The 24951-nt window shown below is 50.6% G+C and overlaps 1 protein-coding gene across 1 annotated transcript in view; it reads right to left on the bottom strand.

Moving 5' to 3' along the window:
- rapgef6 (Rap guanine nucleotide exchange factor (GEF) 6) overlaps positions 1–24951 on the bottom strand; it is a 119009-nt gene extending 94058 nt beyond the window's left edge. Inside the window, exon 1 of the mRNA XM_061247671.1 lies at positions 23913–24951. Within this exon, the coding sequence (XP_061103655.1) occupies positions 23913–23981 (69 nt within the window). The 5' untranslated portion in view covers positions 23982–24951. The remainder of the gene's footprint in view (positions 1–23912) is intronic.

Here is a 24951-nt window from a genome sequence, read left to right on the forward strand (position 1 = left end):
GAGGGAGAGAGGGGAGACATGGTGTGTGTGTGGATGTGTGTGTGTGTGCGTGCGTGTGTGCGTGCGTGTGCGCGTGCGTCATCAGGCAGCATGCTGATGTCAGTTTGGGGTTGTTCAAAATCAATGTCCACTTAAGCCACTTAGAGACCTGAACCCAACCGTTAGGACACTCTAACCTTGACCCTCGACCCCAGGAGATCTGAGGAGCAGCCAGGCTCGCTAAATGAGGGCAACACCTGCGTTAATGACATCACACAGCCACGCCCACACGCTACAGTAACCTGCGTGTGTGTGTGTGTGTGTGTGTGTGTGTGTGTGTGTGTAGTGTACACACACAGGGATGGGAGGGTGTGTGTTTTTACTCGAGTTTGGGCTATGAGTCTCGTGCGTGGACACAAATCCGGACAGCGCATAAAACATATATAAATATACATCGAGAAAAATCAAAGCACCGTGTTCGGGTTCTACACAGTCCTTCCTACGACATGTTGGGAGTGCCGATCACACGATGTAGCTGTGTGTTAAACAAGCGCCTGCCACTCCCAGAACACACAGGCGCTGCCCGGCGAACTCTGACCCAACGCTACCTCCTCTGTCTCCTGGAGGAGAGGCCTTTCAGGCACTTTAAATGTTCCTCAAACAACCGTGAACAAGCAACGCCCATAAACTCAACCGATCCCTACAGACTCAATTCTGCCTTCACTGTTCTACGTCTAAACAACCTGCACAGGTAAGCGGTCATAATCCTCGTAAAAATAATAAAGAGGTTTATTCAAACGCAACGCTTCTCACCGCTGGTCTCTGGAGAAAACCCGGCGCAACACTTTCAAAAACCAAATCATCATAATTTTAAAAAACCAGTCATCGTTATTTATAAATAATGTCTCAGTTACTCAGAGCCACTGAGGCGAGATGATCACATCGTTCCACGGCATGTGTGCACCCCTAAAACGCATGAGGTAAGCATTACATCACACGAGAACACGGTCTCGGCATCGTCATGGCGACGCCGCCGCCAGGTTGGCGGTAAGAGGAGAAACCGCCAGACGGGATTTTTTAACACGCCGCCTTTCCAGCCGCGCGTAACTTCATCCGTTAAAAGCGGGACGCTGCGCAAACATTCAACAGAACTGCGTCCAGTTATCCAGGGATGACGGGATGACGGGATGAGTTTCCAGAGACGGGCTTCCCAACGAGACAGAGAGTCTGTCGACCGAGGCAGGCTGGGTGGCAGAGTGTGTGGTTGGGCGGCTATGCTGGCTAAGCTAATGGAGCGTGTAGCTGGGTGGCTATGCTAACAGAGAGTTTGGTTGGGTGGCTATGCCAACGGAGTGTGGCTGGGTGGCTATGCTAACAGAGAGTTTGGTTGGGTGGCTATGCTAACGGAGTGTGGCTGGGTGGCTATGCTAACCGAGTGTGGCTGGGTGGCTATGCTAACCGAGTGTGGCTGGGTGGCTATGCTAACGGAGTGTGGCTGGGTGGCTATGCTAACGGAGTGTGGCTGGGTGGCTATGCTAACCGAGTGTGGCTGGGTGGCTATGCTAACGGAGTGTGGCTGGGTGGCTATGCTAACCGAGTGTGGCTGGGTGGCTATGCTAACGGAGTGTGGCTGGGTGGCTATGCTAACGGAGTGTGGCTGGGTGGCTATGCTAACCGAGTGTGGCTGGGTGGCTATGCTAACGGAGTGTGGCTGGGTGGCTATGCTAACCGAGTGTGGCTGGGTGGCTATGCTAACGGAGTGTGGCTGGGTGGCTATGCTAATGGAGTGTGGCTGGGTGGCTATGCTAATAGAGTGGTTGGGTGGCTATAGGGGCTATGCTAATTGAGTATGTGCAATCTTGAGAAACACTGTTGGAAAGGCTTCCAGAAACTGCCAGAGGAGGACCAGAGGACTGTCCCACCCGGTTCCGGCCTGATTGCTTTCCAACTCACAACTCACAAGACCACGAGACTAATATCACAAACAGGCCCGAAGCAGCACATGTTTTGGCAAAGGCTGTCAAACGGTTTGCACAAAAAATGGCCCGGTCTGCGTCAAAATGTCAGACCCACAAGTTCAATTTGGTAAAACACTGCACGCCCAAGAGTTTGACGGGGGGAAAGTTCATAAAGGGACCGTCCATTTCTCAAAATAAGCGAATGCACTAAACTAGCACCAAAGACAAAGCCTTTCCACTCCCAGCTTTGCGTTTGCGTTTCACAAACTCTGCGTTTTCTTAACGCACACCCCGGAGCCTGCCAGAGAAACAGACCCGGGGTACTCCTGGCACATTCTAGAAGAAAAGCACCAGTCAAGCAGCCAGCTCCAGAGAAATGAGTGAAAAGCGGCAGAATTGAGGCCCGTATCGCACCAGCTGTACAGGACAGCCAGCAGGACGGCTGGGGACGGTTCTCCCACTATTGACGTTTGATCAGCGCCAACTGGGTTAGTGGGACGGGCTTCTGCTACGACCAGCACTATTTCCCCTCTGACTGCCCCCCGAGGCCCCCGAACGACCCCCCCCTCCACCCCGACCACGCCCCCCAACCGACCCAAACCAAACCCCAAACTCAATACCCGGTCGCCACGGCAGCCCGTGAGAAGGACCGAGCAGCCCTCGATGGAGGGGGGGGCTCACTGTGCTTCACCGTGGCCTTGCCCCCCCCCCCATCCCCCCCGAACCCCCCGGCCTTCATCGATCTCTCCTTAAGGGAAGGCCATCGATAGCCACAGAGAGGATGTCAAAATTAAGCATGCAGACCACCTCAATGGCCTGTCCCCATCCTGCCCCAGACAACCACCCCCACACCCCCACACACCCCCAACACCCCCCCGCCCAGTTCCTCTCCCATCCCCGGCTAGCCCTGACGACCCCCGCATTTGATGATCCACTGAAACGGTGTTAAAGCCATGGACAATAACACTGATAAAGCACTGCAACAGCAGTGTTAAACAACAGCAAAACATGAAATTAGAAAGCCCTGACCGTCCTCAAGAGCATGTGCATGTGACACAGAAAGTCTGTGTGTGTTGTTCTACAGAGAGAAACTGGCAAACACTACACCATGCTGAACTGGGTCAGCCTGTCGCCTTGTGGCTAAGGTACATGACTGGGGCAGCCTGTAGCCTAGTGGCTAAGGTACATGACTGGGTCAGCCTGTCGCCTTGTGGCTAAGATACATGACTGGGGCAGCCTGTAGCCTAGTGGCTAAGGTACATGACTGGGGCAGCCTGTAGCCTAGTGGCTAAGGTACATGACTGGGGCAGCCTGTAGCCTAGTGGCTAAGGTACGTGACTGGGTCAGCCTGTAGTCTAGTGGCTAAGGTACATGACTGGGGCAGCCTGTAGCCTAGTGGCTAAGGTACATGACTGGGGCAGCCTGTAGCCTAGTGGCTAAGGTACATGACTGGGGCAGCCTGTAGTCTAGTGGCTAAGGTACATGACTGGGGCAGCCTGTAGCCTAGTGGCTAAGGTACATGACCGGGGCAGCCTGTAGCCTAGTGGCTAAGGTACATGACTGGGGCTGCCTGTAGCCTAGTGGCTAAGGTACATGAGTGGGCAGCCTGTAGCCTAGTGGCTAAGGTACATGACTGGGGCAGCCTGTAGCCTAGTGGCTAAGGTACATGAGTGGGCAGCCTGTAGCCTAGTGGCTAAGATACATGACTGGGGCAGCCTGTAGCCTAGTGACTAAGGTACATGACTGGGGCAGCCTGTAGCCTAGTGGCTCAGGTACATGACTGGGGCAGCCTGTAGCCTAGTGGCTAACGTACATGACTGGGACCCGGAAGGTTGGCGTTGCGGCCACGAGAAGATCAGTGCAGCTGTTGGGCCCCTGAGCAAGGCCCTTAACCCTGCACTGCTCCAGGGGGGGGATTAGCTCCTGCTTAGTCTAATCAACTGTGAGTCGCTTTGGATAAAAGCGTCAGCTGGAGATCTGCTGGGCGCCCCCCTTCCTGTTAGAGACTGCATCTCACACACGCTCGGAGGCGTCCCGTTGCCCGGGAGACCGCTCACGTGACCACGCCCCCCCCCCCTCGGTGACATCACCGTGACGCCTGGTCATTAGCGTCTCCGTTGTGACATCATCAGCCCCCAGCGACAGCGTGAGAGCGCTTCGGCCCTCTGAAAGGGCGCCGGCGTCGCGGGGTTCTGCCTGAGAGACCGTCGGTTTTAAAGTCCGGACCGCAGATCCGCAGGCCGACAGCAGCGCAGAGAGAGCGACACGCAGTCCAGACGGAGCCACGACGCTGAACACTCCCCCCAACCAGCGTGAAATACCACACAGCTCTGAGTTTCCATGGTCTTTTACAGACCCTGTCAATGATGGAAGCAGTACTCAATAAAAATGTTCATATTGTATGCCCCCCCTTTAACCAAAACAACACAAGAGTGTGGGGTGTATTATGAATGCAGTTAGCTAAGAATTTTCAACAGGATCACACCCCTCTGATCTTAACCTCAAGGCTCAAATAGGAGCACAGGCCGATTGCATTTAAAAAAAAGCGTTTTTGAATAATAAAACGATGCGCCATTTTCAGCCCCTGCGGTAAGGTTTAAACAAACGGAGGCAAATGAAACAATGGAGCGTTTGAATAGGCCTCTGACCCGCTGACTGTGTGAGACGCACGGGTCTGCGTCTGCAGTCTGCTGCCACCTACTGGCCACAGCCCCACACTGACCCCTGCAGTGCGATGATGTCACCGCTCCAGCTCAGCTAGGGAGCGTGTTCGAAGTACCCTCTGTGTCATCTGGCAAAAAAAAATAATACTAATCATTTTTTTTTGTTCTGCTGTGGATTATTTTCACAAGGGTCAAGTATCACAGAATTCAACAAACCCTGTTCATGGTAAGTGGTAAATGGACTGCATTTATATATATTTTTCCAGCTTTTTCCAGTAACTATGGCCACACAAAGAGCTTTACAATTGATGCCTCTCATTCACCCACACACTCACACACCAACAGTGAATGACCGCTATGAAAGGCACCAACCAGCTCGTGGGGAGGAATTGTGGGTTAGGCGTCTTGCTCAGGGACACTTCGACACTTTTACCCCCCCCCCCTCCCCACCAGTCCCCCCCCACACTGCAGCAGACTCCAGTCACACATAAAACTGCACAGCAACGATCCCTTACACAGTACACACTGTTCAGCGCTCCAGTAACACAGCACAGAGCAGTAACGATCCCTTACACAGTACACACTGTTCAGCGCTCCAGTAACACAGCACAGAGCAGTAACAATCCCTTACACAGTACACACTGTTCAGCGCTCCAGTAACACAGCACAGAGCAGTAACAATCCCTTACACAGTACACACTGTTCAGCACTCCAGTAACACAGCACAGAGCAGTAACAATCCCTTACACAGTACACACTGTTCAGCACTCCAGTAACACAGCACAGAGCAGTAACAATCCCTTACACAGTACACACTGTTCAGCACTCCAGTAACACAGCACAGAGCAGTAACAATCCCTTACACAGTACACACTGTTCACTGCTCCAGTAACGCAGCACAGAGCAGTAACAATCCCTTACACAGTACACACTGTTCAGCGCTCCAGTAACACAGCACAGAGCAGTAACAATCCCTTACACAGTACACACTGTTCACTGCTCCAGGCCAGCTCACCACCATGATTAGCCTTAGACTGTAATGGCACTTATGTATAGATTGTATAGATATTGTTACTTATTATATTAGATATTGTTGTTCTTTTTATTGCCTGTTGTATTGTTGTACTCAGGGTATTCTAGCTGCCAACTGTGGTATGCTAGTGTGGAAGTTGATTGTACTCTTAAAGGGTTCTGATTATCTGTATGTTTACACTAGGACTCGGAACTGTACTGTCCTCTCAGGTCCTCTTCGCACTCGTTCTTGTGTTTGATTTGCACTTTGTTGTACGTCGCTCTGGATAAGAGCGTCTGCTAAATGCCATGTAATGTAATGTAATGTAACACAGCACAGAGCAGTAATGATCCCTCCAGTAGCACAGCACAGAGCACTAATGATCCCTCCAGTAAGACAGCACAGAACAGTAATGATCCCTCCAGTAGCACAGCACAGAGCACTAATGATCCCTCCAGTAGCACAGCACAGAACAGTAACGATCCCTCCAGTAGCACAGCACAGAGCAGTAATGATCCCTTACACGCTCCACACTGTTCACTGCTCCAGTACCACAGCACACAGACTCTTAATGAGGAAAAACTGCCTTTGAGGGAGTTCTGCAGCCGGGGAGTTTTATTAGCCCTGTTACACAAACACAGGCCGGTGTAATGTTCCTCAGAGACACAGAGCCGCGTCTTTACTGCAGCCAGAAACTGGGAACAGGAGATTCCCTGCGTTCTCCCACATTAAAGGAATGATGTGTCCTCCGGGTACGATCCGAGAGCTGGCCAAATAAAATATAATACATTTCTAAAAAGAATGGCTCTCACTGGCCCCGAACGCGGAGCTCCCAGTCCTCATGAACTGCTCACTCACTGCCCTGCTTTCTGCCACAGTCAGAAGACTCATCCACTCAGAGAGTACCGAGACCAGCTCTCACCCTACTCCTCTGCGAGAGTAAACTAGTATCACTCGTGTATCTCGTGCGTTTATTCTCCTGTGTGCGCGTGTGTGTGTGTGGGGGTGTGTGTTGGGGGGGGGTGTGTGTGTGTGTGTGTGTGTTGGGGGGGTGAGTGTGAGTGTGAGTGTGCGTGGGTGTGTGTGTGCGTGCGTGCGTGCGTGCGTGTGTTGGGGGGGGTGAGTGTGTGTGCGTGTGCGTGTGTGTGCGTGCGTGCGTGTGTGTGTGTGTGTGTGTGTGTGTTGGGGGGGGTGAGTGTGAGTGTGAGTGTGAGTGTGCGTGCGTGCGCGTGTGTGTGTGTTGGGGGGGGTGAGTGAGTGTGAGTGTGCGTGCGTGCGTGTGCGTGTGTGTGTGTGTTGGGGGGGGTGAGGGGGGTGAGTGTGAGTGTGTGTGCGTGTGTGTGTGTGTGTTGGGGGGGGTGAGTGTGAGTGTGAGTGTGCGTGTGCGTGTGCGTGTGTGTGTGTGGCACGCTCCACTCGACGGTATCCCCGCCCGTCACCGTCACGCCGCGCAGACGAATCTTCCAGAGCGTTCCGTGTGAAAAGGACGTTCAGGCGGCGCTGGAAACCCCGTCTGAGGAGCAATCACTCCCACAACCCATCGATCGAGACGCCGCCGCCCGGAATCAGGTCCGGGAGAAGCACTCTGGAGGCCGGCGTTTACCCGCTGAACGGCCATGCACCTTCCATCAGCACCGTCCCACACATCCCTCACCCCAGAGCGCTCGCTCTCTCTCTCTCTCTCTCTCTCTCTCTCGCTCTCTCTCTCGCTCTCTCTCGCTCTCGCTCTCTCTCTCTCTCTCGCTCTCTCTCGCTCTCTCTCGCTCTCTCTCGCTCTCTCTCGCTCTCTCTCGCTCTCTCTCGCTCTCTCTCGCTCTCTCTCGCTCTCTCTCACACTGCGCACGGAAAGGGCTTTCCCATCATGGGCATGAAGGGGGAAAAAAGGGAGGGGATGGAGGTATTAAAAGCCACTTCACCGGGATGGAAAGTGAGAGACCACCACGCTCGCCGTGCCTGGCGCATCAGAAACACAGGGCGAACAGAAACCCTCCTCTGGGGAGAAAAAGGGAGAAAAAAAAATCCATGTATAAAAAATAAAAAAATAAAAAAAATTGAATATTTGGGTCGCCATGGTGACCGGGGAAAATGCAACATCTGGTTTTGAAATGAGCCTACTCCAGTGGCACCGCAGCGATGATGTCATTCCTGCAGCAGCAGCGCACGGATAGATAGGTGGTGCGCCCTGTCACTGCACTCGATCGAAGAATTCGCCGTGGAAACCACGGTCACCCGGGCGACCGGTCACACCTGCAGGTCAGCTGACGCAGGCGACTGTGTGGTGAAAACAGACGCAGATAGCGGTACAGAGGGCCGCCCTGGTCCTGTCAATCACCGAGCCGGGGCCGGCCAATGAAAAGACCCCTCCATGTTTTGACGGTAAAAAAAAAAAACACCCAAGGGTCACTCCCAGCCTAGCGTCGAGTGAAGACCCAACTCTGCCGTCACGAAGTGCTGAACAAACAAAACAACTCCACACAAAATAAAATAAAAAACAAAGCGTGGAGAAACTTCAAAGGCTCTGATAAGAGCGTGTACGGGAAAGAGCGCTCGCGTGTCGGCCCAAAGCCTGGTCCACGCGCCGTACGGGAAGCGCCTGGGACTCAGCCGAAGCCCGAGAACGATTATGTCCTTAAATTCAGACAGTATGCGAGAGAGCGTCAGCAGAGGCGTGCAGCCTTTTCCATGATGAGCAGACGGGCCCTGTACCACAAAGCTGGATAACTGCGCTGAGTAAAACCCACAGAGCAGGTTTACTGAGTTAGCTGGATAACTGCACTGAGTAAAACCCACAGAGCGGGATTACTGAGTTAGCTGGATAACTGCACTGAGTAAAACCCACAGAGCGGGATTACGGAGTTAGCTGGATAACTGCACTGAGTAAAACCCACAGAGCGGGATTACTGAGTTAGCTGGATAACTGCACTGAGTAAAACCCACAGAGCGGGATTACTGAGTTAGCTGGATAACTGCACTGAGTAAAACCCACAGAGCGGGATTACTGAGTTAGCTGGATAACTGCACTGAGTAAAACCCACAGAGCGGGATTACTGAGTTAGCTGGATAACTGCACTGAGTAAAACCCACAAAGCAGGATTACTGAGTGAGCTGGATAACTGCACTGAGTAAAACCCACAAAGCAGGATTACCGAGTTAGCTGGATAACTGCACTGAGTAAAACCCACAGAGCGGGATTACTGAGTTAGCTGGATAACTGCACTGAGTAAAACCCACAAAGCAGGATTACTGAGTTAGCTGGATAACTGCACTGAGTAAAACCCACAAAGCAGGATTACTGAGTGAGCTGGATAACTGCACTGAGTAAAACCCACAAAGCAGGATTACCGAGTTAGCTGGATAACTGCACTGAGTAAAACCCACAAAGCAGGATTACCGAGTTAGCTGGATAACTGCACTGAGTAAAACCCACAAAGCAGGATTACCGAGTTAGCTGGATAACTGCACTGAGTAAAACCCACAGAGCAGGATTACTGAGTTAGCTGGATAACTACACTCAGTAAAACCCACAGAGCAGGATTACTGATTTAGCTGGATAACTACACTGAGTAAAACCCACAGAGCAGGATTACTGAGTTAGCTGGATAACTGCACTGAGTAAAACCCACAGAGCAGGATTACTGAGTTAGCTGGATAACTGCACTGAGTAAAACCCACAGAGCAGGATTACTGAGTTAGCTGGATAACTGCACTGAGTAAAACCCACAGAGCAGGATTACCGAGTTAGCTGGATAACTACACTCAGTAAAACCCACAGAGCAGGATTACTGAGTTAGCTGGATAACTATACTGAGTAAAACCCACAGAGCAGGATTACCGAGTTAGCTGGATAACTATACTGAGTAAAACCCACAGAGCAGGATTACCGAGTTAGCTGGATAACTGCACTGAGTAAAACCCACAGAGCAGGATGACTGAGTTAGCTGGATAACTACACTCAGTAAAACCCACAGAGCAGGATTACTGAGTTAGCTGGATAACTATACTGAGTAAAACCCACAGAGCAGGATTACCGAGTTAGCTGGATAACTGCACTGAGTAAAACCCACAGAGCAGGATTACTGAGTTAGCTGGATAACTGCACTGAGTAAAACCCACAGAGCAGGATTACTGAGTTAGCTGGATAACTGCACTGAGAAAAACCCCGAACAGTGTGGAGGGATCCCAGGTCCAGCTCTCAGTACAGTGGCCCTGTGGACGAGGGCCAGGTCCAAACTCCAGAACCCGGCAACAACTCGGCTAATCCCCAAATCAGTCCCTGCCCCTCACATCAGAGCGGAATGAACACTCAGCAGCCTCAATTAAAGCTCCATTAGACAATAGGACTTAAAGAGAGTACGACAAGCCAGGGTTCAGTGTATTACCATCCCTTTCCCCCAGTGGAATACAAAGACACTATTGTTTTGATTTGTTTTTAATCTGGAGTTAGGTTGGCAAGCTGTTAGCGGTTAGCATGCTACTTCAGCGTAAAACCAAGTCACGCACAGCCTAATCCGCGCGGATTGTTCCGGTAAACAGGAAACGGTTACACGATTCTCCGCCGCCGAGCAGAAAGAGATGCCACATGGTTGAGGATCACGTAATGAAACCAGGCCGACGGCTGCGTTTGTGCGTCAGGGAGCTTCAGGAACCGAGCGGAGAGCACAAGCCGGGTCGGACGTTAGCACTGGAGGCAGAGCGACCCAGGACAAGGGCTGCCTGACTCCCAACATTTTTTCGGTTGGGACTTTTTCCAACCGAAATTCCTGGCGTCCACAGACTCGACTCTTCCGACTCCCAATAGAATTCCACTGCAAACGACTTTTCAACGCAAACTGCTAAGCGGGGGAGCTCAGCGCAAGTGGCACGAAACGATCCTTTTCTGCTCACAAATGTTATCGCTTGAGCTTCGGGCCGGGCGGAACCGCTTCATGCGGGCTGAAAGGGCCAGTGGCCAGGCGCCAGCGATCCATGACCACAATCGGCTACGGAGCTCTGATGCCGAGGCAGCGACCCAATTCCTCTGAAGTCCGATCAGATCTGACGGCGATCCAGCTAAGGATAGCGATGACTCTTAAGGGCGGCCCGCAGTGGGACAGAGGCAGGGGGACAGAGCGCAGAGCAGGGGGACAGAGCGCAGAGCAGGGGGACAGAGCGCAGGCAGGCAGGGGGACAGAGCGCAGAGCAGGGAGACAAAGCGCAGAGCAGGGAGACAGAGCGCAGAGCAGGGAGACAGAGCGCAGAGCAGGGAGACAGAGCGCAGAGCAGGGAGACAGAGCGCAGACAGGCAGGGGGACAGAGTGCAGAGCAGGGAGACAGAGCGCAGACAGGCAGGGGGACAGAGCGCAGAGCAGGGGGACAGGGCGCAGACAGGGGGACAGGGCGCAGGCAGGGGGACAGGGCGCAGACAGGCAGGGGGACAGAGCGCAGGCAGGCAGGGGGACAGAGCGCAGGCAGGCAGGGGGACAGAGCGCAGAGCAGGGAGACAGAGCGCAGAGCAGGGAGACAGAGCGCAGAGCAGGGAGACAGAGCGCAGAGCAGGGAGACAGAGCGCAGAGCAGGGAGACAGAGCGCAGACAGGCAGGGGGACAGAGTGCAGAGCAGGGAGACAGAGCGCAGACAGGCAGGGGGACAGAGCGCAGAGCAGGGGGACAGGGCGCAGACAGGGGGACAGGGCGCAGGCAGGGGGACAGGGCGCAGGCAGGGGGACAGGGCGCAGACAGGCAGGGGGACAGGGCGCAGACAGGCAGGGGGACAGGGCGCAGGCAGGGGGACAGGGCGCAGGCAGGGGGACAGGGCGCAGGCAGGCAGGGGGACAGGGCGCAGGCAGGCAGCAGGACAGAGCGCAGGCAGAGCAGTGAGTGTGAGAAGCCCCGTTCAGGCGTGCTCCGGCACGTTCCAGAGCGCCTCTCGCCTCGGGGCTGTACTCTCGGCTGCCGGCTGTCCCGGTTTGGGACTCGGGCATTCCTGTCAGACCCCTTTCTGCCACATCACAGCGTTCCAGAGCGACTGGAGTCGAACGGGGAACAGGGTACATCATCATTTATAATAATTAGTCCTGTAGCTCTGACGCTAGGGATGCAACTTATTAGTTGACGAAGCAGGGGACAATTCCGGGTCCTTAGGCGCTCAGCTACACGCCGCCCCAGGAGAGGAGCACAGAGAGCGAGTGCCTCCGAAATCCATTTGCCTGGGAAATGAGGTCACGTGACCACCGGAGAACCCGTGTCCGTCACCACGACGACACAAACACCAGCCAGCCCTGGCGCTGTGACGAGCCGAGTTCTAGAACACTGCCTTAGAACGTTGACGAAAAAGAACATTCCAAATAAAACCCCCTTTTACTCTGGAGAGAGGTGAAAGAGTGGCGAAACTAAGAGGAAGACCTGGCTTCCTCTGTCAGGATGGGGGGGAGGGAGCAATGTGGAGTCAAGGGCCTTGCTCAAGGGCCAGAACAGCTGACTGGACATTGAGGCTACACTAGGGCTAGAACCAGCAACCTTCCGGGTCCTTAGGCGCTCCGCTGCAGCCGTTTCAGAGAGCGAGTGCCTCTGAAATCCATTTGCCTGGGAAAAGAGGTCACGTGACCACCGGAGAACCCGTGTCCGTCACCACGACAACACAAACACCAGCCCGGGCGCTGTGACAAGCCGTCGTTCCCAGGATGACGTCAGACCCACCGCAGAGAGCACGCTGATGCCCGAATTTGAATAATTGCTTTTAAATCTCAGTAATCCGTCACCCCATTATTGCTTCAGAATGGCAGCGATTAATAATTAAACTTCACTTGAGAGTCTGTGCTCATTTGAAAGAGACATTACTCAGTCCATGCAAGTTATTCTTTTAACTTCACTGCTGTTCATTTGAATATTTATAGTATACACACACATAGTGTTATATAATGTGCGTGTTAGCTTAGGCAGTATTTTAGACATTATCTAGAGTATAAAACTGCAGCAAAAAAAATACAGGACCACAGCAAACTCCCTCTATCTGTCCCGATTAGCCACCTCCCGCTCATAAACACGACCAGTCGACCAGTAAACAGCCATACAAACATAATTATATAAACATAAACGTGTGAGAGAAAAAACACAATTAATCACAGGTATATTGAGCAACAGGTTCAAACAGACACAGAGCACTGGAACGCCACAGCAAACATGTGATTGGAATGTTCTTAATGGACCATTCTAACGCTGATGTCACAATCAGCACTGGTAACTGAGTGGAGTCCTGCGTGGGGTTCTAGAACACGGAACACTGCGTTCAAGAACACACAGTGGAGTTCTAGAAACCTGCCTTTGAACGTTGACGAAAAAGAACATTCCAAATAAAACCCCCTTTACTCTTGAGAGGTGAAAGAGTGGCGAAACTAAGAGGAAGACCTGGCTTCCTCTGTCAGGATGGGGGGGGGGCTCCTGGGGACTCGGCTTCCGATCGGCCTGTTTTGAGAAGGGGTGGAGCCAGGGGCAGGATGGAGAGGCCCCCACTCTGCATCGTACAGTGCATTATGGGGAGGGCGGGCAGTTCATCATTGTGACATTTCCACCCCCAGTCCAGTTTCTGTCCCGTCTGAGAGTGTGGGGGGGGGGCGGGTGTTGAGAGGGGGGAGGGGTGATGGAGGCACAATGAGCCCCTGTGTGGCAATCCGGGGGGTCAGCTGAGCTCTCCAAATATCACCAGAGGAGTGGGCATGAGGGGGGGGGGGTATGGAACCATGGGCCTGGCTGAATGTAAACCCACACGTTAACCGGTTCGGCATTGAAATTCCACGTAAACTCGTGTAAATGCAGTCGCAGACTCTGCCATTTTTGATTCGCTCACCGGACGCTCACGTTGTGCCGAAGCGTAATCAGAAACACGCGGTGAGAGACGTGTTATGAAGTGCTCCTGGTCTGATTACGCATCGCCAGGACCGCCAGCGGAAATCACTCGCCTTACCTCTCCTGGCGCAACGCTACCGCCATAATTTAACATGTTACCGCTGAAATGCGCACAATAATATTTCAGCCACAGTTTGGCGAGGCCAGAGCAGCACAGACAGAGGAAATTAAATCCCTAATCCAAACAGTATTTCCGTTTTTACTTTTCACTGGCAATCTGAATACGGCATTCAATTTGAATGTCTGCAGTTGGAAGAGGGGAATGCGATTAATACACACATTAATAGATATTTCCACTTGCATTATAGAAGCTTAGTACGTTACAGAGATTTTTTTTAAAGACAGACATCTATAGAGAAAAACGAATTGGGCTACTCAATTTCCCTGCACGTCTATTTGGGTTAACATGATTCATGATTCATGACATAATACAAACTAGGTCAAAACGCATGCGCTAAACTATCAATAAATTTAACGGCAAAGTGTATGACATGTCCAGAAACTAAAACACATTATCTGGCTCTTTTATTATGTGTGGAATTCACGGCTGGCAGAATGAGAGAGAAAAGTACAGAGTCGAAGAGTGTTCACGCTCCCTAGCTTCTCCTGCAGAGGTTAAAGGTTAACATGCCAGGGCATTAAAACTAGCCAAAATCTGCCCTGAGGGTGTAGACTCCTCACCCCCCTCACCCCTGCTGACCCCCGACCAAACTGCACAGAGTGGGGGTGAAGGTCACAGACCGGGCGGGAATTCTGTGGAATTCTCTGGAATTCCCAGCCTGCCCCGGGCACGTGCTCAGCATTCCGGCTCGTGTGTCGGGAGGTGAAGAGCTCCGACAGGTTCAGGAAGAGCCTCAGTCCTCCGGCAGGGGCAGGAAGAGCCTCAGTCCTCCGGCAGGAAGAGCCTCAGTCCTCCGGCAGGTTCAGGAAGGGCCTCAGTCCTCCGGCAGGTTCAGGAAGGGCCTCAGTCCTCCGGCAGGTTCAGGAAGGGCCTCAGTCCTCCGGCAGGTTCAGGAAGGGCCTCAGTGCTCCGGCAGGGGCAGGAAGAGCCTCAGTCCTCCGGCAGGGGCAGGAAGAGCCTCAGTCCTCTGGCAGGTTGAGGAAGAGCCTCAGTCCTCTGGCAGGTTGAGGAAGAGCCTCAGTCCTCCGGCAGGAAGAGCCTCAGTCCTCCGGCAGGGGCAGGAAGAGCCTCAGTCCTCCGGCAGGTTCAGGAAGAGCCTCAGTCCTCCGGCAGGGGCAGGAAGAGCCTCAGTCCTCCGGCAGGGGCAGGAAGAGCCTCAGTCCTCCGGCAGGTTGAGGAAGAGCTTCAGTCCTCCGGCAGGAAGAGCCTCAGTCCTCCGGCAGGGGCAGGAAGAGCCTCAGTCCTCCGGCCGGTTCAGGAAGAGCCTCAGTCCTCCGGCAGGGGCAGGAAGAGCCTCAGTCCTCCGGCAGGGGCAGGAAGAGCCTCAGTCCTCCGGCAGGGGCAGGAAGAGCCTCAGTCCTCCGGCAGGGGCAGGAAGAGCCTCAGTCCTCCGGCAGGTTCAGGAAGAGCCTCAGTCCTCCGGCAGGGGGAGGAAGAGCCTCAGTCCTCCGGCAGGGGCAGGAAGGGCCTCAGTCCTCCGGCAGGGGCAGGAAGGGCCTCAGTCCTCCGGCAGGTTGAGGAAGAGCTTCAGTCCTCCGGCAGGAAGAGCCTCAGTCCTCCGGCAGGGGCAGGAAGAGCCTCAGTCCTCCGGCCGGTTCAGGAAGAGCCTCAGTCCTCCGGCAGGGGCAGGACTGAGGCTCTTCCTGCCCCTGCCGGAGGACTGAGGCTGTATTTTAATCTGTTCCATTTCGAATCATGTGTGTAAAGCACATTGTGTTCACAAATAAAGTGACACTGGAGGTACAGTTTTGTGCTTCAAGGATCAAATTTCACAAACGCACCCTGAAAGCACATTAATGCTCTCTTTGCGAACAAATGACTAGGTTTTCAAAGCAGAAAGAGATACAAATTATATAATACAGACTAGGGGTACATTTCATGCACCTACAGGGTACTGCCCCAGTACTGCCCCAGTGACCTGGTACCTTTTCATGCACTTCTCGTACCTTTCTCTCTCAGAGTGCTGCTTGCTGTATGAGCTACATGAATAAAACATGATTGACTGATTGACGCAAAGATAAAAGGGTGTTATTTTAGCCACTAAAAGTGCTCTGAGCACCAGCCCAAGAATGCGGGGGTTGGCAGTGGGGGGGGGGGGGGGGGGGGGGGGTGTGTATTTAACTGCAAACTGGCTCAATCCGAAACACAGATGTTATGTGCAGGGCGTAAGATCAGAATGAGAGGAAAGGCTCAGTGAAGCAGCAGGGTGCCCCGTTGCGCTGTAAGGAGATTCAGCTAGACCTTCTTCTGCTGCTGTCGCCTATCCACTTAAGAGGTTCTGATGAGTTGTGAGCTCAGAGATGCTCTTCTGCATAACACTGTTGTAATGTGTGGTTATTTGCGTTACTGTCACCTTCCTGTCAGCTTTGACCAGTCTGGCCCTTCTCCTCTGACCTCTCTCATTAACAAGGCGTTTCTGTCTGCAGAACTGCTGCTCACTGGATGTTTTTTGTTGTACACATCATTCTCAGCAAACTCCAGAACATCCCAGGAGATCACAGTTTCTGAGATACTCAAACCACCTTGTCTGGCACCAACAATCATTCCACGGTCACTTTGATCACATTTCTTCCCCATTATGACATTTGGATTAAACAGCTAAACCTCTTGACCACATCTGCATGCTTTTATGCCTTGAGTTGCTGCCACATGATTGGCTGATGAAGTATTTGTATCAATAGGCAGGTGTCCAGGTCTACCTAATAAAGTGCTCACTGAGAGTACACTCACACTCACCTCTCCCCATAGCACTCTGGGCTGTGTGACATAACTCCACTCAGCCAACCTGACACATTACAGCCAAATAAAAAAAAAAGGAAAGTACGCGAAAAGCGTTTATCGCCTGGTGGGGATTCAAACGGTCGTGCCAGTCCGCATTCCAGACCAGTTCTTCCACAGGGTAATTAAATCACCGCCAGTGGGGTCACCATGGTGACGGCTTCAGCCCGGGGGCCAATCGGTGAGCGTCGCCGAGGATTTCAAAAGCAGGAAAACAGAGAGAGAAGGGGAAAAGCTGTGAAAGCTAGGGAAAGCGGGGGAAAGCCAGGGAAAGCCGGGGAAAGCCGGGGAAAGCCGGGGAAAGCCGGGGAAAGCCGGGGAAAGGGCATTTCACCGTCCGACCATTAAAGCGACAGAAATGAGCCGAGAACAGAAATCTGCGGAGAAATATTCCCTGGCCAGTCCACACCAGCCATCAGGACTATGATGGACAGTGTCAAGAGTGAATACGGGCACAAGCAAAGGCCTGTTACACGATGCTAGAGTCAGCACCCCGTCCGGGTACGAGAAGCTGTATGTGAAACTGCAGGGTATATATTATACGCAGGAGTTCTGGCTGCCACAGGCATTAGGATACTCCTGACTTCATGACACGTCTCACTGTAGCCGGGGTCCTCCTGAGACCTCCTCCCGTTGCTGTCTGAAGGTTTCTCCCCACTGGGGGGGGGGTTTACACCTCGTGTGTCATCTAGGGGTTCAGGCCTGGCGTTTGGCCTTTCCCTTCATACCCTTCCGTTTCTCAGTGAAGCCTCTTTGCGACAGTCCTCTGTGAAAACAAATAAACCCGAACTGAATGGAGCCGAATGTCTGTTAAACCTCCAGACTTCTGCACAGACCAGTGGAGGGTTGGCGTTTAGCAGAGATATGATCAGAAGCGAAAGTGTGACAGAACGTGTGTGTGGACTCCAGTGTGGTACGCACTGGGCCTGCCCTTAACACCTCTTATCAGTGGGGTGCACCACGGAGGGAAGGTAACGTACTCAGGGTTAACACGCCTAACCCGGCTTCACCAAAACTCACAGCCGCAATCAGGCTTAAAGGAGGGTGGGTGTCAACTCCATCAGTGGAGACGGGCTCGGTTAACCAAGATCTGTGCATGTTCCCATCACACAAACATTCAAACACAAACAAGGTGTGATGGCAACAGGCTATCCAGCCCAACTTGACTCGTCTGTCAAAAGTAGTGGCGTCTCCAAAAATGAGTCCATGGCAGGCAAAGACGTAACAAACGATTCCGTCAACCCAGCCAGGGTCAGGGGTCAGACGCCCACTAGGCATGCCCCAGACCTCCCACCAATATCTCTCACCAGGCCCGGCCTGTAAATATGGGCTACAGCCGACACAAAGGGCCCTGCTGTTTTCCCCTAAACAGTGCCCTTTCAGGAACGACATCAACGTGGACGTTGACGACAGAGTCGGGCCGCTATCCACACCGAGGCTGGCCAGGCCTGTCCACACCTGGGGGCTGAGGTACGTGACTGGCACCCGGAAGGTTGGCGGTTCAAGCCCCAGTGTAGCCACAGTGATATCCGCACAGCCGTTGGGCCCTTGAGCAAGGCCCTTAACCCTGCATTGCTCCAGGGGGGATTGTCCCCTGCTTAGTCTAGTTAACTCTAAGTCGCTTCGGATAAAAGCATCCGCTAAATAACAAATTAGTAATTATTATTATGACGTAGGTGGCTCACTGGCAGGACAGGACCAGGGGAGAGGGTCAAATTTCACGGTCCTTCTCCCTCCAAAGCGTGGCACTAACACGTTCTCCTTCATCAGGAGCTGCAGGATTGTATTACAGTTAGAAAGGCTTTTCACTTCCGGGGTCAGCAGGAGGTCACGTTTACTCAAAGGGCTTCTTCACATTCCTCACATTTCATTCGTTTTCATCTCTCTCTGTCTCTCTGTCTCTCTCTCTCTCTCTCTCTATCTCTCGCTCTCTTTTCCCCAAAGGCAGCGAGACCAGAGAGCCAAACAGGAGCGCTCCGGCTGAGAAGCTTCTGGAACATTCGTAAACCATCAAGCCTGGCTCACGTACCCATAACACGGCACAGAACTTTTGGAATTAATTCTGTGTCCAGTGCTGTGGTAAATATCTTATTACATTATTAATTTCTTTAACAAACAGAGAGATGGAACAAATCAAAAACAAATAAATAAATTACACGGTAGGTCCAAAATGAAAAAAAGCCATTTCTAAAACTAACAACCAATTCAGTTCCAGTTTAAAATGTCTACATTTCAACAGAATTCCAATTCCAAAGAATGACACGCTCAAAATTCCATTCAAGCGATCCGAATCCCCGTTTGTGAACTGGACCTTCAAGAATCATCAAATTGGAATTGATCAGTTCCAAACCTGTAAGGAGTTGCATTGGGATTGATACACGATGAATTTCAGCTTAAAGGGAACTGGACTGGCCCCCAACCTGCCCCTCGCTCCGCATGACAAAAACCAGCCTCACACCACTCAGAAGCCTGCAGTTACACGCCCATCCAGAGACGGCTAGTTCAGGCAGCCCGATACACGCGATCAGTAGAGTACAGGATGAAGCACAACGCAAACAGAGGAGTCAAATCTCTTCTGCAAATATAGCTTCTGGGCTGAACACACCGACGGGAACATGGACGGTGAAACTGCAAAACTTACTCACGCTCATACTTATCACGCAGATCAGCGGCAAACTCTACTCTCTTTTGCACTAATGGTGTGTGGAATCATTACATTACATTACATTATTGGCATTTGGCAGACGCTCTTATCCAGAGCGACGTACAGTTGATTAGACTAAGCAGGAGACAATCCTCCCCTGGAGCAAATGCAGGGTTAAGGGCCTTGCTCAAGGTCCCAAGGGCTGTGCGGATCTTATTGTGGCTACACCGGGATTAGAACTACCGACCTTGCGTGTCCCAGTCGTTTACCTTAACCCCTAACGCGACAGGCCGCCCCTATCAGAGTGGGCATGGCATGCAGAACACACATCTAGAAGTGCATGTATCCCCACCTATATTAATAAGGCAAAAGCAGTCATACCGTACTCATGGCATTGCTCCAAATGCCCTGCCACACACACACTAATGTCTAATTAGAACTACAAGAACAATGAACAGAACACACAGAAACACTGGCAACCGTGCCTTGTTCTTACATCATGGGTTTAATTACCTAGCTGTGACTATGTCAGGAAGTGAGCAACGGTGGCAACCCCTCAGGCCCCACAGGGCACAGGGCACAGGGAACAGGGCACAGGGCACAGGGCACAGGGCACAGGGCACAGGGCACAGGGCACAGGGCACAGGGCACAGGGAACAGGGAACAGGGAACAGGGCACAGGGCACAGGGCACAGGGCACAGGGCACAGGGCACAGGGCACAGGGCACAGGGCACAGGGCACAGGGCACGGCTTTAGTGTGGGCTTAGAGAGCCCCCCCATGTGGGAGCAGCTGGTCTTGGATGGGTGTAGAGCGCAGGCCAGGGTCAAATGAGCACAGAAAAGCATTTGACCCAGGTCTGGTAGAGGGCAGCCATTTTGCGTTAATCCAAACATGATCTCGGTCAGCAGTTGCTATAGACCCTTTAAAAAGTGTGAGGATCTTTTGAGCGTGCGTGTGTGTGTGTGTGTGTGTGTGTGTGTGTGTGTCACAGTCAAAAAAACCCAATGAAAACAAAATGCAAAGGACTCTAGAAACAGAACCACAAGCAGATGGACATCTTTGCACTTTAATATCTTTTTGAAAATGTGTGAAAGTTTCGTTTGGTGTAAACGTCTTTTGTAAAACATGTCAAAATTCAGTTTGGGGTAAATATGCTTTTTAAAACGCGTGAAAGTTTAGTCTGTGGTAAATATATTTCTTAAACATGTGAAAGTTTAGTTTGGGGTAAATATATCTCATAACCGTGTGAAAGCTTAGTTTGGGGTAAATATAATTTTTAAATCGTGTGAAAGCTTAGTTTGGGCTAAATTTATTTTTTAATCACGTGAAAGTTTAGTCTGGGGTGAGGTAAGGGCAGCTTCCCGCCCTTCCTGGTTGTTTATTTTCTGACTCCGTGAAGGGCAAACTCCGCCACTGCGTCTCGTACGGAAAAATCCGGCAATCTGTTCGGACGACTCACTGCTGATTGCCAGGAGCCTACAGTCAAACGCCCAAGGCTTCTGAAGAGCGGTGAGTTTCCACCGTTTAGTGTAGGGTCCCACAAGAACGAAGCAACTGCCAACAGCCAGGGGAAAGTGCCCTGGGCGGGCGGCCTGTAGCGTCGTGGTTAAGGTAAAGGACTGGGACACGCAAGGTCGGTGGTTTGAATCCCGGTGTAGCCACTATAAGATCCGCACAGCCGTCGGGCCCTTGAGCAAGGCCCTTAACCCTGCATTGCCCCAGGGGAGGATTGTCTCCTGCTTAGTCTAATCAATTGTACGTCGCTCTGGATAAGAGTGTCTGCCAAATGCCAATAATGTAATGGAAAGATAACCAACACAGAACAACCTTTGCCACAGAATTACAGAAGCCACCCGAAAAAAGTCAATTTTAATACCAACAAACAGTCGTTTAATAATTCTCAAATCAGACCTTCGACCTCGCATAAAACTCCTATTCAATCCGAATCTCAAGAAGGCCGGGAGCATGTGGGCTCCCTCACAATCCTTATCAAGCAGGGTCAGACAGAATGGACTGTGTGAATCCTCGTAAGAGAATAATTGAAAACCTTTGAAAAATACAAATCAAATCCAACTCTGCGTGTGTTCATGCAGTAAGCACTTTCTTTAACCACTTCCTGTTTGAGCATCATTTAGGAACAAAGCAACTCCTCCGCAACCAAGCAAACCGAACATGCTGGGCTTAAACAATGTTCAACATTTATTTCAGAAAAGCAAACCCACTGCGCACAGACTCATTTATGACGGCTCTGTAATTTTTCAAAATATTACCTTTTGGTTACTCCCGAAATAGAAACGTAGTCTGTGTGCAAACTAGGAATGTTCGTTCGGCTCATGCCAAATGGTACATTTGCCTCTAGCCACAATACCCTTAGACCCACTGTACTTTTCTTTTTCAAACAGGACAAATATTTCGTTTGGCAAATAACATAAATCCTTGCTTCCTCTAATAGCAGGAGTGTGTTTTGTTTGCACCACTTTGCGACCATTTATATTTAAACACTTTCCCTCAGCATTAATGAAAAAGACAAACATTAACCAGCAATTGTAAACTGCCACCTCTCACGTTATTGGGTAAAACAATCGACAAGAGGTCCTTATCTCAATTCAGATTCTGCTAGCTTGGGCAGTACAATAAAACTATAAAGTGTGTGAGTCTGTGGAAAAGTCGCCTGCATTCCCACATAAAAACAGACATTTCATTAAACAAGACTTATTCCCAAATGCTGCGGAGAAATCTAAAATGGCGGCTCAACAGATGCTCTCCAACATTTTACACATTTAATGCCTAATTACCAGGTTGTCAGGGTGCTAATGTTTATGGCAAAGAAACCATTAGTGGGTTGCGTCTCCTTGACTGTAGGCTCTGTGTGTTTTAACAGAGCCCAGCACTGGAAGCAGTAAAAGTCTATGCAAATCTCCATGTTTACAGTCTCCACTGACTCGTTCACCCCTTCTCTCAAGCTCTCTTCCCACTGTTTATTTCTATTAAACAGTAGGTTCCCAAGATTTACTTGTGTTTCTCATTAACACGTTCTGAAGAGAAGTTCCTTAGCTCCTTTAGAAATACTGTGCTTTTTTTTTTCCTCCCCCTAAAGCTATAAAATGGAGTAGCCAGTTGCAAACAGTGGGCCAGTGCTCAAAGGGGCTTTTGAACCAAAGTGACTATAGACGGCCACCCTATTGTACTTAAATGCTTACACCACAAAACGTTGTAGCATTCAGACAAACCGAGAGGAATACAGCCATGGGAAAACTGCAGCAATTAGGGGGGTAAAATGAAAACATGAAGATCAACTCCATTTTATTGCTAACAGAAATGATTGCAGACTACTGCAAAACAGCACAAAAACAAACCCAAGTTTGGGCTTCAAACAAAGTCACATGAGTGTGGAATGAATCACAGAAGCCATTTCCAAAAAATCTTCTCAGTGGATACGACCAGCTGACAAAATTATTTTCCTGGAAATTATCCACGGCTATTTCAGAATGAGAACTCACAGAAAATCAGACTACCCCCTTCTTAAACAACGGCAACTATTGTGAGACTTCAGTGGTAGCGAAGCAGGTTCAAGAACACACCTACCACTAGAACAGCGCAAGTCCTCGGCACATGCCTGACAGACTCGTGTCGAAATTGTCGTTAGCCTCGTCTGTTTTTTCAGCTTAAGTCCAGATGTACGGACAACCTGAGCACAGCTTTTTGTTTTTGTTTTTTTTGAGGAGAGAATAACTCAGCAGTCTGACAACTGTGTTGATGAAAACTGCAACAAATTCACAGCTGTGAACCGTAAGCAACGAACTGGCCGGATCTTTCACAAGTCAAAATGTGTTTGTGTGTGTGTGTGTGTGTGTGTGTGTGTGTGTGTGTGTGTGTGTGTGTGTGTGTGATTGCAATTTGATTACGAGGCATAATCAGCTGAAATTGTCTGACCAGCTAAACTTCTGCTGCGAGTCTCCCAAGGACAGGGCAAAGCGCGTAAAGCAAGACTCCTCCTGCCAAGTTGTAACAGCGCCCAGCGTGCATTCAGTTCCACAAAACGTAAAGGCACCAATCTCGCTATAAATCACTCCATATGCAATGCAGGCTAGCTTACGACACAGCCCAAAATGCCAGAGAGCTGTCTGGCTGACCGTGTTCGTGAGTCGACCTGGCTAATTTTGCCAACTAATCATGGAGTCATGCAGGATGCAATGTGAACACACCCTTTTTGAACTGGGTATGTTAGACGCGCGTTAAAGTCTGGTTAGGTTAGCTAGTTACAACATGCAGGCATGCATGCAAACAACAAAAACATAACCAATGCTAAGTAACCACGCATTAACCAGGAGCAACAAAATCACATCCACTTTAATCAGCTGACTAATTTAGCGCAACGCCATTGTAGTGTAATCTGTAGTCTAATCATTGTAGTGTAGTGTGAACTGGTAGATCAATTTCTAGGTAATGTTAACTAGCTAGCTATTGAATTGTACAACAGTCGGTGGCACTCCAAAGATAATATTTTGCCATTTTGTGAAATCTACAGTATACTACTGTCAACTGTGTAGCCTGAACTACAAACTGTCGGTTGCTAGCGAGATAGATTGTTTCGTCAATTAGCGAACAGCTAGCCAAGTTAGCAAACAACTTTTCTAGACTCAATGTCTGACCAGAGGCTAATTCAGGAGCAAGTACTTGCTGACTACGCATATCACGTTAATTTACTCAGGTTGAGATCACGAATCCAATACCAACACGCTTTGCAATTAATCCAGATATGAAAGTAGGCAACATTCAAACGGCAATACCTTTAACGTTGATTAGCTAGCTAACACGGTTAAATCTCTGCAGCTCGTAGCTAGAGCTAGTTAAGCATATAAAAATGAACGTTACCTCTGCCGTCCGCAGTGAGGGTGGTTTCTTCAAAGCTTGTTTGAATGAAATATCCATGAAAGCAGTCATTGTCTGTCATGTAGCTCGTATTTGATGTTTCAATTTCCCAAGAAAAAAAAAAAAAAAACTTCCTCAGCCACAACTCCAATTTATTGCAGCTGCCGAGCTCCCATCTGGTGGCCCTTTCCCTCGTCCCAGCATGGATTCAAAGATTTCCAGTAGAGCCAACTTTTTTTTTTTTTTACGACCTAGCTAGCCAAATAGCCAGCCAGTCTTTCCCGCAACTGCAGAATTGTGCTAAACAATCCCAGATGTTTTATTCAAGAAAGCACAGATTCGCAACTGACTTCCAGGAACGAAAAAGTCATTCATTTTTCAGAAGGTATTCGGCCACTTCAGTTGTCCTGCGAACAGTGACACTCCACTGTTGTTGAAAGCTACGTATGCTCCGGGGACGGTTAAAATTTGTTCTCACTCGGTGCCTAATCCATGGCCAGAGATCATCCAATCTTCAGGAGCACACGCACACAAACTTTGCCCAATCTTGCTGCCTAAACTAAAGCCATTAACGTTAGCAAGCTAGCTGATTCTGCAATGTCCCTGGGTAATTTACGAACAGTTTTCACAATCTATAAAAGACGGAAACTATTGAATAAACGGTTGATAGAACTGGGTAACGTAACGTCAAATAGTGTAAAACCTATTTGAAGTTAATTGGCAGTAAAGTACCACACGCCTAGCACGCTAGCTAGCCAGTTTGCAGACATGTTTCTAGAGCTACGTTAACATGCAAGTTCGCTAACTACCGCTGGCTAAGTCGCTTCAATAGTTTGTCCCTGCAATCACGCTCAACTTTCTAGACAACGCAGTTAAAACTATAAACATTTATGTTGTTCACAAAAAGAAAGTTAGTTGTAAAGTTGTAACATTCTGTTCCCTCGTGAAACTAAACTTTTTTTCGAGTCAAAATACCTACGCAGCTACGCAGCAATGCATTTAATCCTTGTTTATTGGAAGTTAGTTTTCCAACGATGTCTCT

This window comes from Conger conger, chromosome 7 (genome assembly GCF_963514075.1).
Source record: "Conger conger chromosome 7, fConCon1.1, whole genome shotgun sequence".
NCBI classification, from domain to species: Eukaryota; Metazoa; Chordata; class Actinopteri; order Anguilliformes; family Congridae; genus Conger; species Conger conger.